The 17,747-nt window shown below is 40.3% G+C and overlaps 3 protein-coding genes across 4 annotated transcripts; 1 reads left to right on the forward strand and 2 right to left on the reverse strand.

Annotated features, from left to right (window-relative positions):
- Positions 1-363: 363 nt before the first annotated feature.
- LOC124537177 (basigin) lies at positions 364-6,657 on the reverse strand. Its single transcript, XM_047113900.1, has 4 exons — positions 6,400-6,657; positions 2,328-2,484; positions 1,193-1,801; positions 364-1,110 (listed from the first exon to the last, which is right to left on the reverse strand). The coding sequence occupies exons 1-4, from the start codon at positions 6,470-6,472 to the stop codon at positions 1,098-1,100; spliced, it is 852 nt and encodes a 283-aa protein (XP_046969856.1). The 5' UTR covers positions 6,473-6,657; the 3' UTR covers positions 364-1,097.
- A 1,362-nt stretch (positions 6,658-8,019) lies between these two features.
- LOC124537414 (guanine nucleotide-binding protein subunit beta-5) lies at positions 8,020-14,542 on the reverse strand. 2 transcript variants are annotated; one of them, XM_047114251.1, is made up of 5 exons: positions 14,320-14,542; positions 14,098-14,241; positions 13,424-13,560; positions 12,780-12,898; positions 8,020-8,909 (listed from the first exon to the last, which is right to left on the reverse strand). In XM_047114251.1, the coding sequence occupies exons 2-5, from the start codon at positions 14,216-14,218 to the stop codon at positions 8,216-8,218; spliced, it is 1,071 nt and encodes a 356-aa protein (XP_046970207.1). In that variant the 5' UTR covers positions 14,219-14,241; positions 14,320-14,542; the 3' UTR covers positions 8,020-8,215. The 2 variants fall into 2 exon arrangements, with proteins under 2 accessions (XP_046970207.1, XP_046970206.1); XM_047114250.1 differs by having other exon boundaries at positions 14,098-14,542.
- Positions 14,543-16,138: 1,596 nt separating this feature from the next.
- Positions 16,139-17,734, forward strand: LOC124537486 (pachytene checkpoint protein 2 homolog). Its single transcript, XM_047114347.1, has one exon. It carries the CDS (start codon positions 16,273-16,275, stop codon positions 17,557-17,559), a length of 1,287 nt encoding a protein of 428 aa, XP_046970303.1. The 5' UTR covers positions 16,139-16,272; the 3' UTR covers positions 17,560-17,734.
- Positions 17,735-17,747: the final 13 nt, after the last annotated feature.

Here is a 17,747-nt window from a genome sequence, read left to right on the forward strand (position 1 = left end):
GCTGCATGCATCCTAACCGATGATCGCTGGTTCAAACCCAGGAAAGCATCGCTGAATATTCATGTGCTTTATTTTTGTTCATAATTCATATCGTGCTCGGCGGTGAAGGAAAACATCGTTAGGAAACCTGTAGGTGTCTAATTTCATAGAATTCTGCCACATATGTATTCCACCAACTCGCATTGGAACAGCGTGGTGGAATATGTTCCAAACCTTCTCAAGGGGAGAGGAGACCAGAAGTGGAAAATTTACGGGCTCATGATGTTGATATTAATAAAATAAAATAAAAATTAACACGATAAAACATTCATAACTTTTCTACGTTTAAACTTTTATTAAATGAGACAAATAAATAAAACGCCATTAACCGGAATAATTTATTGGAAACACAATAGATTGTACATCACGTTCGCAACGCGTAAGTCGCGCGCCGCCGCGCACCCCCCGCGCGCCGCCCCCGCGCCTGCCCCGCGGCGCCCGGCGGCCGGCGCGCGGCGCGTTCGCACTGAGCATTATTACTTACAAGTTATAGATTTATTCCTCGGAATTCGATAATTTACAAACATTTACATTCCAGTTTTGTTAAATATCCTCTAAAAACAAAAAGCTCTACACGCACTTACAAAATTAAATTCGAAAAAACGTTAGTGGCCGCGCGGGTCACCGGGTCGGCTTCTCTCGATCGAACTGAATCGAAGTTAAGCTTCTGTACAGGAGACCGCCGGCGCGCCGAGACCTCGCGCGGCCGTCGGGGAGTTGGCGAGTAATTTTAATTGTATATACATACACAAATCTTACATAGGCTAAGAAAATATACACAGGCAGAAATAATGGTAGGTAATAAAAGCATTAGTATATTAAAATAACTACTTTCGTGTCGAGTAAAGATTATAATATTAACTTAAATAAAATTTGAATAGAAATTATGAATGTACAAGTGTCGCGAGTCGCGGACACGTCGGCGGTCGGCACTCGCGGATCGCATATTTCAACTAAATAACAAACAACTTTTTGGTAAACTCGTTACAAACTTAAAATCTCGCGAGTAGCGGCGGCGGCGCTCAGCCGCGGCTCCCTGCGCGCACTGTGGGACGCGCTTACGACTTCTTCCTGCAACACAACGGGACCTCGTCAGTGGGAGCGGGCGGCTAAAGGCTCGGGAGGAGGGGGGCGGAGAGGGGTTGATACTCACTGGTCGTGGTTGTCGGTGTCCGAGTCGTCGAGCTCGGGCTTGGTGCGGCGCTTCTCGTAGACGAGGATGATGGCGCAGAGCACGAAGACCTCGGCGCAGATGCCGAGGAAGGGCCAGAGCGCGGCGTACATGTCCTTGACGCGCAGCGTGGTGACGGCCGGCGCCAGCGCGCCCGGCGCGCCGCAGCGGTAGCGGCCCGCGTCGGAGCGCTGCGCCTCGTCCAGCAGCAGCACGCCGTCGGGCACGCCCTGCTCGCTGTCGGCCAGCGAGGCGCGCGAGCCGAGCACCTCGGCGGCGTCCGTGTAGTTGGCGTCGGGCTCGCTGGCGTTGGTGTAGCCCCAGGTGACGCGCGCGTACGGCTTGCCCACGACCTTGCACACGAGCTTGAGCTTCTGGCCCTCGACGACGTTGGTGTTGGCGGGCAGCTTGAGGTGCGGGCGGCCGCGCACGGCCCAGCGCTGCTCGCGCGCGGCGCCGGCGAGCGCGCACGAGTAGTTGCCGAAGTCGTCCTCGTAGGCGCGCGCCACGCGGAACTCGGCGCCGCCGCGCTCCAGCTGGTAGCGCTCCTTCAGCTCCCACACCTGCTCGATGGCGGTCTCGTTCTTCTTCCTGCAAAGGCCGTCGGCGTCACGTCACACGCATTACACGCATTACGCAGCGCCGCTGCGGTGTTTGCGTCAATTACAACACACGGAAACGGTTCATTACTGCGTCTGTGCGTCACTCGTTATCTAAATATAAAATTAAGATAATTTATACGTCTGACCCTCGAAATATTTACTCTGTTAACTGATAATGATAAATATATATTCATTACGCGTTGAAACCAACATTTATAGAAAAATATATTTTTAAGATAAATAAGAAACTGACAATGAGTTAATCGTTTACAGTTTTATTATCAACCTTAACATAATATTTGAACTCGTATCACTATATAGCAGAAAACAAAGCCGATTCCCGCTACTGTCCTTGTGTATGCTTAGATCTTTGAAACCAGGCAACGGATTTTGATGCAGTGTTTTTTAATAGATATATGTTTAAATTTTAAATTAATAAAAGAATACTACAGTATTGTACCTCTTTGTCAATATCTCATGAGAGGTCCAACATTGAAGTCGCTCTCGAGACTTACCAAACGTAGGCGAGACTGTTGTCATTGGGCAGCTGGCAGTGAAGGGAGAAGTTACCCCTCACGTCGTACAGCAGCTCGGGCAGGTCCTCGCTGGGGGCGGCGGCGGAGGCGGGCGCGGAGGCGGGCGCGGGCGCGGTGACGGGCGCGGGCGCGTCGCCTGCAACACGCGCACACGTCACTCTCTGCCGCCAGTGACTCCACGTCCCGTGTGTTGGGCACGTGAGGCCGACGGCGAACACTTGAATGTGCTCGCGAATGCTGAATCTGGATATCCTACTTTAGTGATATGATACACTGTGCTAAGGATGATCAAACATCCGGGCTTCATACACCCGAAATGGATCATATCTCATCTCATCATATGGATATCTCAATGATGGCGGCCGAGCTCTACACCGAGCGCGCGCGTAGCACACACTGTGTATCAAATAGATCCACTTGTATACTAATACTACGAACACGATATATTCCTTACACCATGCATCATATTCCTCTACGATACAATTATTTCAAGAACGCCAATTAGATACGCAACCCTCGACGCAGGAGGCACGTAAGCTGCCCCCTGTGTCAATGGTCACACGGCATTACGAGGATTTCAAACCATCGAAAGTCTCTAAACGTTTGATTTCTCATAAATATTGATTTGTTTATATATCGCAAGTATATTCCCAAATCAAAAGAAAAAATAATGACCTCTTACACAGAACATTCGTTATTAGTAAGTCAGTTAGTGTTAAAGTAGTGCATTAAAAACAAATCAATATTTCATTTGTGTCTTAGTTAATTGCTGGGACTGTCGAATCGTACTTTGGAGACCGCGTCTCGCTCAGAGCGCTTCAGATTCGACAGCCAGCTGCTAACAAGCATCGTTATCAAATATTGCTTAGATTACAGTTGCCCGGGCAGCGTAGTTATGAAGCTAACATACATACATTTCCTACTGTTAAACTAATATATCTACCTCTTAGTCTCATTGCGCATAACTTTCTAGAATATTAAAATATTAAATAAGAATTATCTACTGGAAATAAAATGATAATTTATGAAAGGCGATAACAAATACATAATCTAGGGTACATGTAAAGTGAAATATTTATGTCCTAAAATACAGCAACATGAATTATTATTCCGCGCATACTTTGGCTTCGATAATAATACGCTTTATAGCAAATTACTTTAATCGAAGATACGAAGCGAAGCTAATCTTCGTCGATTGTAGCGCGCTGTAGATGATAGTGCGGCCAAGTAGGTACATGTGCGGCGTTCACGTAAAACGAGGGCGACGCGATAGTCGCGATTGGCAACGCGTCGCAATGCGTAATCAATGAATAAGATATTTTGAAGAAAGATAAAAATACTCGTTTTCAAGATTAATGCAGATAATAATTAAGCAATTGAAGGTGAGGCGCACTTTATGAAAGGTGTCGCTCTGAAATGGCTCCACTCGTCTCGGCCTTCCGTATGGCATCGATCGACCTCGTCCTGCTTCGTGTCAGCGCCGATAGTTAACGACCGGCGGCAGCGACCGCATCTATCTCCACGGCATACGTGTTAGAGTCGCGCGAAGACCTCGTATTGATATTCAGTTACACTTAATTCCTATTATTAAGTATTTACATCGAGTTATTAAAACATACATACACGGTAATACCAAAACGAATGAACAACAAGAGGTAGTATTAAGAGAATTGAGAAGGTGTTTAAAGATTACAAATAAAATTGGTTAAGATAGTGACAGACACGCACACACAGGTAAGTAAAGACGGCACGCCTCGCGCGCATTGTGTCGCGTCTCGATCTGCCTTGTATAGATATAATAACGAAACATTCAAATATAGAACCAACGAATACATCGACCACCTAATGAGAAAAGCACTACGACTAATTACGAAAAAAATATTGGCTCTAACGGGCAGCAGTCGCACTAATGCGTCAACGATACAGACGGTACGCCAACTGACTACAGTTCCATACGCCAAACTACAGAAGAAACAATATGTCCGACGGTGGTCGCAAATCGAAATCTAGCTACATAATGCCGATCCGTCCGACCCCGGCTCGGGCGCGAGGCGCCGGAGCCGGAGCCGGGCGGCGCGCACGAGCACGAGCAGCAAAGCGGCGGAGACGGTGCGGTGAGGAGCGGCATGCGGCGGTACCGGCGGCGGGCAGCACCACGACGCGCACGCGGTGGTCGCGCTCGCGGCTGCACGTGTACAGGCCGGCGTGGTGCGCGCGCGCGGCCGGGGCGCGCAGGCGCGCCGCCAGCCGCGCGTCCGAGGCGGGCGCTTCGGGCGCCGCGCGCAGGTCCGGCGGCGGCGCGCCGCCGTCCCGGCGCCACTCGGCGCGCTGCTCGGGCCGCAGCCGACACTCCACCGTCAGCGGCGCGCCGGCCGCCACCGTGACGCGGCTCTCCTCGCCGGCCGCCTCCGTCTCTGCGCACGATGCTCTCTCGCTACTGTCACGCTCCCCATACACGCGTATGCGTTTACCTTCCTATGCACGCATTTCTCACTCGTTTCGCGTGAGGAGCTCCTTTCGATCGGTCGTATGAACTCTATCGATCTACTATCGACAGTCGTTTGTTTTTACTTGTCGGATATTTACCTCATTGACAATAAACGATTATTCAGAACGGTTTAATTGCATTCGACGATGCCTTGTCCTCCTTTCATTAATAATAATTAGATAGAGTACAATTGGTAGCGACTGTTATTTTCATACAGTTAACAGTTCCTTTTATAAACCTACAATTCATTACAACGCTTCTTAGGAATAATATTGAAATATCCTATGAAATGGCAGACAGGTTGCAATAACATTTTAAGTATAATATGACAGTATATAGCCGTAGCAAAACAACTTTGTTACATAGTATGTATAACAATTAAACCAAGATCATAACATATTTAATTCAAAGATATTAACATGTAGTTATTTGTGTTTCATGTGTTTTTTTTTATTTCAATCAGAAAAATGATCTAGCGATCTTTGAGTGTATAGATTTTTATTTATATATATTGTAACAATTACTTTCACTACATTTCAATATGAATCATATCACTTGCAACTACATTTCATTTTCTATTAATTTTATTTGATCAACATTATTATTAATGTACAATGTACTTCTTGTTTTGAAGTCGCAAAATTCTGAAGGTGAATGTGATAAACAACAAAGGGAAAGTCCCAGTAATGGGAGCCTCATGCAGACAAGAGCAAAGCTAACAAATAAAGCCAGTTGCGGTATTTGTTAAGACTTTGATACACAAAAGATAATGCTATCTCTCTATCAGAAAAGATAATAACATGCGCAGATTTACACTAAAAATTGATGCCTATCTGTAGCTGCAGTAACAAATGAAACAATTCTGTCACATGAACTTAACTTGATGTTCCTTGATGTTCCATAGCATCTGTCGACCCCTCTGTCGGGAGAATTTCTTACTTCGAGATAATAATGTTATATAACAGGGTTTACTTGAAATCAAGTTAAAGTTCTTTTATCAATTGGTCATAAAAATTGTAACGAATCCATTAAAGACAATTATCTAAAAAAAATCTTCATTTTTAGTCTTATTGATTTTTTTAGCATAAAAATAACATTCAAGAAATTAATTTATGTTAATTTAATAACCTCTGTGAATCAACTTTTGCTCTCAAATACACCAGTTTGTCTTTAACACTATTTTATTTTCTATAGACAGATATAAATTAATATATTGATGAATGGAATGTGATCATTTGCTGACACATAATTTAAAATCATGTTTTACTTTCAACTGCTTACATTTATTAAAATAATATAAAAAATATATGTCAGATCTAAGGTTTCGCTAATGGAGTGGGATAAGGTCGTTGCATGGTCTTATAAAAATTGGAGTAATTTAATAACATGAGAAAAGCAATACTACTCATGACATCACCCAACAGTCCAACACCTTCAACTAGGGCATAATTTCATTGACCTACAAAATACTTCGACATGCAATTAACTCTGTAACGATCATCATTTATCTAGGATTATTATAATAAATTATGATTAAAATGATAAAATTAATTTATTACTTACTTTGTGCTTTTGATGGAATTACACTTGCTAAAAATAGAATTGCCAGAGGCACACAAAACGCAGTCCGACCCATTGCTGACAGTAGTGTGATCTTCTCTCGCTTCTGTGAGATTAAAAACTAGTAACCCGACTGTAATCGAATACAGTCAGGACAATAAAACTCAATTTATTGTGCCCACCCAAGAACAATGGTGCGCAAAATGGCGCAGAATTCTATCCTTTTGAAACAGTCACTGTCAAACGTCATTTATACGAGTGAGTCAATCTGTTATCGAGGCCATTACAATGTTGTCAGATCCTAAAATACTACAAGTTTACAACAAATTATTAGTAGATTTTTCTTGCTGGTAAGCTAGATTTTTGAACGCTCATATAACAAAAACGTTTCTTTTTTACCCGAAGTAATGTTAAAAAGCGAAATTAAAGTACATCATTAAACGGTGTCTGTCTTGATGTAGCAGTTACGACGGTGTATTTAGGAATATAAATGGATTCTCTACTTCAGTGGAGTCTTCATTTGTCGCCCCCGACAGAAAGACAACTAACTGATATTGATACCGCTCGTCTTGTATATTTTAGTTATTTTATAGTATTATGTCATCATCATGGGAAAAAAGTCCAGTCAACATAAGAAATATACTTATATTATTTTAGCTGCACTTGGTAAACCTTATCCATAAGACAGCTTTGAACAAGGACACCCATACAACCTCGGAAAGCAGTATGCGAAACTGAGCGCTATCATGTTAGCCAGCACCGAGAGAATACCGGAGCTCCGTCTCCACCAACATTTAAGTCATCATTCAGAGTATGATCTAGGTATTTCAGACCTTTAACAATCGGAACTCGGCCGATCGATTTAATAATAGTGGCGTCACTAACAAGCTTCAAAAATGAGCAATTCTGTTTTAACTTTGTATTTGATTCTATGTCGTTTAGTAATCCACCAGTACTTATAAAAAGCCCGGGTTGACTAATGTTAGTTATTGATTAATTATATCAGACTGCGACCTAAATATGGTACTTAGTTTGTTTGGTGTTTAAATAATTTAACATGTTTTTTCACTTTTATCAGCACAGGTACCACCGAACAGCTTTAAAACAGAAAACGCAATGGTTGACAATTTTCTGCCTACTATTTCACTGTGCTAGGCCCTGGAACTTGTGTGATTTTATTCTGCGTATAGTACAGTAGATCGTCTTGTTATTATCGGCTACCTAATAAACGTTCGTGTTTGTGCTGTTGATCGTAGAGCAATTCCCTCGTCGCGTTGAGAGCTATATATCATTATTCATTCTAGGATGGAGTATCCAAGATACTCATTACATTTGCCATTGCCATAAAATTCGTCGGAACTGAGTCGACATGTAAAATTTAAATCTGTAGGATAATTAGTGCAAATGGAGCAACATAAATAGCAAGATTTGTTTCCACTCACCGGGGGACTTAACAAGTAAGTATGGATGGATGGAAGGTAAGGTAAGCCGACGTTATGGCGCAACTAGCCACACGGCAACGACGTCTAAATGCATTTTACTGGTTATTTAATCATTAATAAGCGGCTACACATGTACAGGCTTGTACGTAGTAGGAGTTGTCGTTGCAAATAAAACAAGAAGTCAACATTGAATTTATTGATAGAAGGCGGGGTCACACCACGCAGGGTACTTTTCCATTTAAAATATAAGTTATAACATAGATTCTCACTAACATCTTTATTTTCAACGTTACAATAGTTTTGAATTAACATAATGTTCCACGAGTGAGTGGCAGTACTAATTAAAATTTCAGTCAAGTCAAAACGAAGTCGCGTGCTCAGGCCCAGACGCGCAGCGTGGCGTCCCACGAGGCCGTGGCCAGCGCCGTGCCGTCGGGCGCCAGCTGCACGCGCGCCACGCGGTGCTCGTGGCCGCACAGCACGCACACGCGCGCGGCGCGCAGCGCGTCCCACGCGCACGCCGTGTAGTCGCTGTAGCCCGCGAACAGCAGCCGCCCGCTCAGCGACCACTCCACCGAGTTGACGCCGAAGATGACGCTGTCCTTGCCGTAGCGCGCCACCTCGCGGTCGGCGCGCAGGTCGAACAGGCGGCAGCACGAGTCGTCGGAGCCCGACGCCAGCGAGTCGCCCGCCGGGTGGTAGCGCACGCTGTTCACGTCCGACAGGTGCGTGTCGAAGGCCTGCACGGCGTGGCCGGAGCGCATGTCCCACACCAGCACGGCGCGGTCGCAGCCGCCCGACACGAACGTGTCGCCCATGTCGGTGGGCGCCAGGTCCAGCGCCATCACGTCCGCCGCGTGCGCCTGGAAGCTCTGCAGCAGCTGCCCCGACTCCACGTCCCAGAGCGCGCACGTGCCGTCGCCGCCGCCCGTGAGGATCTGCCGGTCGGTGTTGGGGAAGAGGCAGGCCGACATGTACGAGGTGTGCGTGGCCACGGTGCGCTTGCGGGCGGCCGGCTCGTCCTCGCCGGCGCCGCCCAGCGGGAACACCGTCACCTTGTTGTCGAGGCCCCTAAAAATTATGACATATCTAGTAAGAGAAGTGAGCATATATATCTATATTTATTAACTTCTGATATTATTGTTCGTGGGTAATGAGTTGTTCGGTTCAGAGTTTCTAAAAATAAAAAAACATATAATATGGTACTGTGATATAAAATAAGAATGCTGATGATATATTTCTGCCTGGAAATAATGCCTGAGTGTCAGATACTAAAATTTTGAGAATCCCACGCGAGACATTTTAGATTTATCATGTCTTCTTAGGCTCCTGTCTTCTAGGCTTTATAGGCTCCAATTAAGAGCACTCTAAGCTATGGTTCCCACTCTAAGATTCGTCTGGTCCAGTGTCTATCGGTCCTTATACATGATCAGTCAGCTAATCGTGCAGTAGCTTCAATTTTTCCATATAATCTCGTTCAGGTTGTATCCCTCAAAGACACCTCAACCTCTATTGTGTTTGGTGTTCTCTTGAAAATGTATGTCAAATGTAAATCAGGAAATTAGAAAGTATCCTGTACTTCACGTTAACTTTGATTTCGTATTTTATATTATTAAATGATAAAATCCGTTCCAACCTAAACCTGAATGGCAATTCCGATATACTGTCCGTCTCGCCCCTCTGCACAGTTGACTCGCTTGTAAGAAGACTTTATTGTAAACGATAATCCGATTTAGATTTTATTCGAGTTGACAACGTTGATCTCTTTCCTTGTCACGTGATAGATTATCCACTAGGCCCAACCCTTCTGAGCCTTCGTTTGAAGTAAAGCATTGATCAACAACTTCTACATCGAGAGGAAATGTACCGGAATTGGGGCGCTGCAATTTCTGCAGCCTGCGCCCTGCGGGCCGACCATCGACTCGCCATTTACTTACGATATACGACTCTTTTGTCATCAAACTCTGCTCCAATATTCCTATAAATTACACAAATCATTCATAAAGAGGATCACTGACAAATAGGTAGTGACCAAATAATACATGGCTTCCGCAGTTTTAATGTTAGCGTAACAAAATTACACTCAATATTGCTATCATGGACTCTAATTTTTATTTTGAGTACATTTCATGATCAAATGATATAAAATATCATATTATACCTCACACTTTGGAGAATATGTTTTTTCATTAAACACAAGATCAATTATAATCCAGATACATTATGTGATATAATATTTTTCTCTCGTCATTCCCAGTCCCGGATCGGTTCATTTCACATTTCTTTTTCTGCGTTACTGTTGCATTTTTTGAATATCAGTTGTCCCTTGTCAGTCATTGGTGTTGTCACAACTCCCAATAGATTTATCCTATGCCGCTATATGATGCTGCATTTATTGCTATAGCAATACTTCTCTTCCTGTGTGTGCATTTGCATTTCAATTTTTCACTTTATTATTTGTATCCTATACTTTTTCGTTCGTAAACGTAAAGCAGCTGTAGGGCAAGTTAGCGAAAGCCCGTCTGGGTAGGTACCATCCCCACATCAGACATTCTTCCGCCAAAGGCTCAGATACTCAGTCAATACTAAATATTGCTTGAATACACATTTGTGGTCCGGTTTGCAAGATGAGTGAGCCAGTGTAACTAGCTCTGTCACAAGGGACATAGGTGTGGTGTGAGGAACTTTAATTATTTCATGCAGCGCCGACGCCTATCAGCGGCTGCGACCAGCTGCCCGTGTGGTCTGTTTGCAAGTCCATCAACTTGTTGCATAAAACATAAAGTGTCTACTTACAATTACACTTCATGAAGCTGCTGAAGTTGTTCCGACTAATAAAATATATAAATAATTAGAACAAAGTAAAGAAAGTTTCGCATTCTGTCACAAACAGCGATCCGTAAGTGAAGCTTTTATGGTGCTTCCTGATGACATATATGATATACTTATATGTTCTGTTAAGGCATTTCACCGGCTTACAGAAACCTGTGTCTCATTGTCTCTCTTGCATCTCAGAAAATAAAGATTGTTGTTACAATCAAATAAAATATTAAGCGATTAATGTCAATTGCCCGCATGTCAAGTAACATTTATTGCATTTTATTTTTAACCGACTTCAAAACGGAGGAGCAATTCGTCTGTATTTCTTTTTTTTTTTTTGTTTGAAAGGTAGTGTTTCCCGTGGGGTCATTTCAATTTTATCCTGTTCTGATGATGGTATCCCTAAACGAAAATATCCCTAAATGAAAACGATATAAGTCTTAAATTTGCATTATGTATGTCAATAAATAGGTGAATAACTCAAAATTGTGCGAACCAATTTTGATATCAGATTTTTATAAAGGATATACTTCAAGGGTACCTTGGTGAAAGTTTGGTAAGGTTCTGAGCATAGGATCCATGACAATGTAACGGAACGGAAGGGAACGGAACAATTCCGAGGAGCACGTTAGCGATACTCGGTCGAATCTTTTATTTACATGTTATTTGGATATTTGAGTCACCTTCCGTAACGTGGTTATGTTCATGTAATTGTCATAGTCGAATATTATAATCAACTAACGACCCGCCACGGCTTCGCATGGGTGCAGTACTGATACTAAATATACTACAGAATTTGTTTATGTACGACATCACATTGCAAACTTCTAAAATTGTCAGTGTTTCTTTACTATATTGTTCATGTATTATATACACAAACCTTCCCCTCGCATCACACTATCTATTAAAAAAAACCGCATCTAAATCCGTTGCGTAGTTTTAAAGATATAGGGACAGAGAAAGCGACTTTGTTTTATATACTATGTTGTGATGGAACTCCTAAACGGCTCACAGTTGGGGTACGACATGGGGCAGAATTTCTTATTATCTTTAAACAAATTTTGTGTATGTGATGTGATGTCATCATAGTACAACATATATTAGCTCTTTTGCAAAGTTTTTTCACTGAGGTCGATTACAGCTCTTTCGAAGTTGGTACCTTGTAGTTTTTATGCCGCATGTATTAAAGCCGCATTTTCGAAAGTCTATTTTTGCTATTTACGATAACGAGAATACTTTGAGAAATATGTTTTTTTACAAATGACCGTTTATGCTGGGTCAATCAAGGGGCTCGTATCACTTCTTTCTTTTGATTGTTGAGGCGTGCCCGTGGCTGACACCGGCTCCAAATATAACAATAATTATAACTACATTATATAATCGTAAATCGAAGACTTTTAAGTAGTCTAATATTTTTCATTTCATTTTACTTAGGAGGACTCTAAAAATATGTTAATACGCAATTATTTTTATTACTTTTTAGTGCACATTAATTTGTTTTAAAATAGTGTTTTGTTTGAAGTCGGTTTTTATTTTTGTTAAAATTTTTATTTATTGTATGTTTATTCAAATGTTACATACACTGCAATATACTCATTAAAAATTTAAAAGACAAGGGGATATTACTAACATATTGAAGAATATCAGTTTTTGAAATACTAGTAAAAGACAAATAAACTAATTTAGCTTAAATGTGAAGAAAATTGGTTGTTTATTTAACTATAAGCTGCCTACCTCCCATAACTATTAAAAATATAATTTATTCAAGTTGAAGAGGAGAAACTCTGTAGTAACCCTTATCCAACAATTAAATAGTTTTGTTAAGCAATTAAAATTAAACTCATTTATGACATATCCTATCTGAAAGTCAGCAAGTACTAACTTCGTGGCTTCTTATCATCAATATAAACTCTTATTAAATAAGTTACCTCATTTGTTGATGTTTTTTGAATTTATTAAGAGGCAATTACCCTGACCCGGGAAGGGTTTATTGTTATTATATAAGTTATATCTGGGGTATACTAAACTTGACATTAGAAGCTTACCCTAACCACCTACCTAATGTATTTATGTATTGACTCTGAGTAGCTACAGGTTATAACTACAGAATGTGGAACTCACCCTGCCGCAACCATGTTCCCTGATGGAGCGTAGGCGCAAGCCATGACCCAGGTACTGGGCATAGAAATTGTAAGCTCCTTTGTTGCAGTAAATGCATCCCAAATTATCACCTTTCCATCCTAAGAACAAAGTTGCAAATATTTTTAACAAGACCATGCTATGAAATTACATTTTCTTGGAAAAACATTGAAAAACAGTTAATATAATTAAATTCAATAAAGTAACAAAAATTAAGCAAATATAATGTTATTTAATACAAAATAAAAAAAAATCACAAAACTCAGTTATTTTAAAATTTAATTTATATAAATCACAGTTGTGTGATATATATACAAATACAGTAACAGGAAATAGAAATAATCTAGTAGGTACAACCAATTTGCTGCGGTATATATATATATATATATATATATATATATATATATATATGATTTTCACTTATGATGGCATATTAAGAAGAAAAAGATTCTATGTAGAAATATATATGCTGCTTTTTGATATCTTAATTGGTTTTGGAAATAATTTAAGGGTCTTAGCATAAATAAGTTACATAAATTTTCATTTATATCGCATTTTTAGCTCATAGCTCATCATTTAGTTTAGGCAAATAACATATAAGTCAGTAGGTATAGTAATAAACAGACCTGTGAAGAAGATACTATGTGACGTTTATCTGGAGACCAATCGGAACAAAGAACTTTAGCCTGGTGACCCTTGAGCACTCGACGTAACTTGAGATTAGGGAATGTAATCGGCTCCAATCTTTCAGCAACACAGGACACTGTGTATACAAATCATTCATACTTGTAAAGCAATTTACTTTTTATTACAAAATAATTAAACATAAATTGTAAAGAAACTTTTAGATTTTATTTGACAAGAGTCAATTAATTTAAATGTCATGTTAAAACTTATATTTAACTAATGTTAAACATTCTATTACCATGAAGGTTTCATTGTAATCAAATGTTAAATTTAATTATTTAATTTTTATATTTCTGATGTTTGTTTTTTTATGATTAATATTATTAACTCTGTAGACTTTGCATGTATTACTTAGTCTTCCATATATAAATAAAAAAGCAATTTGTTTTGTTTTTTTCACTGTGTACAGAGATGATTGCTATATTAAATAACTTTATTAAGGATAACGCAATAAATGTTTTTCCAATTTATTTTTCAGACCAATGTTAAACCAATTAAGCTTAAATACGGAAGGGAGTAATTGCGGTACTATTTGAGTTATTTCTAATATAATAAAATAGTGCGGTAACAATTAAACCTATCTTTAAAAGATTGAAGCATTAAATATTCTTACGCGTAACATCGTTTAATTTTTGCCGTTCCTCTTCCAGCTTTTGCTTTAGGGCTTCAGCTTCCCGCAACAGCGATTCAAGAGTCTCCTCAGGGCTCGCAGCCACCGCCGTATCTGCCGCCATCGTACAGCTACTTTTCGTATTCTCTATCACCACATCCTTACATGAATATTACACAATCATTTTTACACAGAACAACTCCTAACAATTGTTGGTACACTAACATTAAAAAACCTTTATTAATAACATTTTGATTAATGTTTAAGCTCAGGTAGCTCTCTTCCCTAACAAAAACTATTTCAGAAATCTGAATCGATAACACTAAACAGCGTCGAACGTCGATCACAGTCACAAAATTCACAGAGCATCTATATTATTGTATAATGTATATCTACATTTAAATCCTACAGCCTGAGCCTACACTACATAATAACAGGCGATTGTACTAGGAGAGTGCTTTTAATCTTTATCATAGAGCACAGATCATTTATGTATACAAAATAAATAATATAATTATTTTTATTATACCTATAAAACTTTATTAATACTTAATCCTTAATATTTATCCTGTACGATTATATAGGATTTATTTTTTATGAAAATAACGTTTGAATTTACATGTACATACATTTTTATTACATTGAGTATAATAATCATTTTTAAATTTTAAAAACAATCGTATAGAAGTTTTAAAAATTATATTTTGGTTTAATTTTTTCCAACGATATTTTATTAATTACCGACTTCGTAAACTCTGATTAATCTGTGTGAACTGCGAGTTAAGCCCATTACACACTGAAAAAATTAAGGTATAAGGAACAAGGAATAAGGAATAGCTAAGAAACCAAAAAACAATAGGCGATAGGCTACAATATTCAACCAATTACAGCGGTTGAATACCTGCTACTAGTAACGTGCTGCTGTTATTAATTTTACGACAATTCGTTGAAAAAATGCGCTGCGATTGGCTTGCTATAAGAAATAACAAAACAAATTCCCACTGCGACGGAAATTTTATTCTTATTTATTATTACTAATTTTTGAATTATGAATTGATAACGGTGCTGTTATCGCTGGATTCCGCTACTCCTTATTTCTTGTTCCTTATTCCTTTTTTCTTATACCTTATTTTTTTCATTGGTTAATGGGCTCAACTGTATAAAAGTAACAGTCTTGCAGAACTATCGATAGTTTGAATATCGTTAGTTGACCTCGAAACCTATTCATTCGATAGTACTATCGATACTATCGAGCAATACTATTAATAGCGGCAATACTATCGATAGTATCTGTAAGCAATACTATTGGTACCAGCGATACTATCGATAGTAGTTTTGAACTATTGATAGTCATTGAATGATTTTTGAAGAAATAGTAATGACGAAGTCAAAACTTTTGTAAATGTTTCTTGAATCGAGGCCCCGATTTATTATTGAATATTGTCATTTCTTTTGAAACGTGTCTTTGGACATCGACGATCTAACGTAATTATGTAAGAATTTTATTTTTAAACTAGTCGGTATACAACAGCAGCCAGTAAATTTTCCACTGCTGGGCTAAGGCTTCCTCTCTCTTTTGAGGAGAAGGTTCGGAACATATTCCACCACGCTGTTTCAATGCGCGTTGGTAAAATGCACATGTGGCAGAATTTCTATGAAGTTAGACACAATACATGCAGGCTTCCTCACGATGATTTCCTTCACCACCGAGCGCGAGTTGAATTATAAACAATAATTAAGCTCATGAATATTCAGTGACGCTTGTCTGGATTTAAAACTGCAGTTATCGGTTAAGATGCACGCGTTCTAACCACTGGGCCACCGCGACACTTTTACACATTATATACATACATACATTAATGCTTTTTTTATAAATCAAAGTAGGAAGTTCTAAACGAATTAAACCCATTACTCTTTTCTAACAAATTTAATTAAACTTATCACGACACTATTTTTTATATTAAAAAAATAATTGGCTATCGATAGGCTATTGATACTATCGCTAAACCTTAAATATCGATAGAGGACAATCGTTATGCAATACTACACTGTAACTCTACTATCTATGACCTGTTCCTCTGTTATGACATTCAAAAGTAAAGTGGCAGTTATTTTAAAGCTTAAGATAAACCCTGTATTAAATAATTAATATTATAAATTAAATATAATTATACTATAATGAACTCGCCACTTCATGTTGAGGTTTTACAAAAACGAGAAAGTCTTGCAAGTAAGGACTATATTAAAGATATAGTTCATTCTTATTTAGCAAATTTTAATACGCTAAATCCTGGTGTTACGATTAAAATCAATGAATTAGAAGAAAATAAAAGTATCAAAGATCACGTAGAATCTATAACACTATGTGACGATGAACATGATTCAGAAGTAGCTATTACAGAATGCGAGTTCGTATACCATGTTTATCAGTTTGACATCTTCGGTGTAGAGACCGACACCATGACGGACGCTGCATCTGGTGAAGAAATAGCGGCTGCTGATATTTGGGCGCTGCCAACTGAAGAATTTCACGGGTTGTGGGAAAGTCTCATATACGATTCAAAACTCAAAGAAGAGACACTACGTTTTGTGGAAACTGCTTTTGAATTTGCTGATCGCAGGGTGGACCCGAATATAATTAGTTGGAATCGAGTGGTATTACTACATGGACCCCCGGGTACTGGTAAAACCAGTTTTTGTCGTGCTCTAGCTCAGAAACTTGCTGTACGCTTAGGAGACAAGTTTCCTCGCGTACGCCTTCTAGAAATCAATGCCCACGGTTTGTTTTCGAAATGGTTCTCTGAAAGTGGAAAGCTCGTTGCTAAGCTATTTGAACATATTCGTGAAATAGTAGAAGATCACAGTCTTCTTGCATGTGTCCTCGTCGACGAAGTGGAGTCATTAGCACACGCGCGGCGGTCGGCGCTGGCGGGCCTGGAGCCGTCGGATTCTATACGTGCAGTGAACGCCATATTAACGCAACTAGATAGACTCAAGAGGCATCCAAACGCACTCGTCCTGACCACTTCTAACGTGACGGGGGCGATCGACCTCGCATTCGTCGATCGAGCCGACATAAAGCGACGCATCGGTCCGCCCTCGGAACGCGCCGCTTATGAAATCCTGCGGGGTTGTTGCGATGAAATGATGAGTCGCGGCGTCGTCTCGCCCCGGGAGCAACTGTTCGCCCTTCGCGTCCTGGAGGCGGTGCGCTTCGCGGACACGGAGGGCTCGCGCGCCTCGCTGCGGCTGTGGGCCGTGGCGCGCGAGGCGGCGGCGGCGCAGGTGTCGGGCCGCGCCATGCGCCGCCTGCCGTTCCTCGCTCGCGCGCTGCACACCCGCGGTAAGCCATCCCTTGCTCAGTTCATAGATGCACTACAGACCGCTTTACAACAACAACTGAGTGATGCCAGGGAATTAAAAGATGATTCTCTCTTACCAAATTGTACTTCATGTAATCACTGATTGTAATAGAGACTGACTGATTGAAATAAAGGGTGCAATCTGTACTCTGAATTTATGTGATATTATTAAATATTAGCATAATAAGCTAGTGTCATTAATTTAAAACAACAATGTGAAACACTATTTTGTTAGTTAATAAGCATAACATTTGTAATTGTAGAATCTTATTTGAATAAAAAATATAGAAC

The sequence above is a fragment of the Vanessa cardui genome, chromosome 18 (assembly GCF_905220365.1).
Source record: "Vanessa cardui chromosome 18, ilVanCard2.1, whole genome shotgun sequence".
Taxonomy (NCBI): Eukaryota; Metazoa; Arthropoda; class Insecta; order Lepidoptera; family Nymphalidae; genus Vanessa; species Vanessa cardui.

What these genes read in the sequence shown, in the direction of transcription:
- LOC124537414 (XM_047114251.1), bottom strand. Translation starts at nt 14,218, where the DNA reads ATGGCGGCAGATACGGCGGTGGCTGCGAGCCCTGAGGAGACTCTTGAA. An exon ending in AAAATTAAACGATGTTACGC is followed by an intron (nt 13,561 to 14,097) that starts GTAAGAATATTT and finishes TTGTATACACAG; the next exon opens with TGTCCTGTGTTGCTGAAAGA. An exon ending in ACATAGTATCTTCTTCACAG is followed by an intron (nt 12,899 to 13,423) that starts GTCTGTTTATTA and finishes CTTTGTTCTTAG; the next exon opens with GATGGAAAGGTGATAATTTG.
- LOC124537177 (XM_047113900.1), bottom strand. Translation starts at nt 6,472, where the DNA reads ATGGGTCGGACTGCGTTTTGTGTGCCTCTGGCAATTCTATTTTTAGCA. An exon ending in AATTCCATCAAAAGCACAAA is followed by an intron (nt 2,485 to 6,399) that starts GTAAGTAATAAA and finishes CGCGTGTTGCAG; the next exon opens with GCGACGCGCCCGCGCCCGTC. An exon ending in AACAGTCTCGCCTACGTTTG is followed by an intron (nt 1,802 to 2,327) that starts GTAAGTCTCGAG and finishes CGGCCTTTGCAG; the next exon opens with GAAGAAGAACGAGACCGCCA.
- LOC124537486 (XM_047114347.1), top strand. Translation starts at nt 16,273, where the DNA reads ATGAACTCGCCACTTCATGTTGAGGTTTTACAAAAACGAGAAAGTCTT.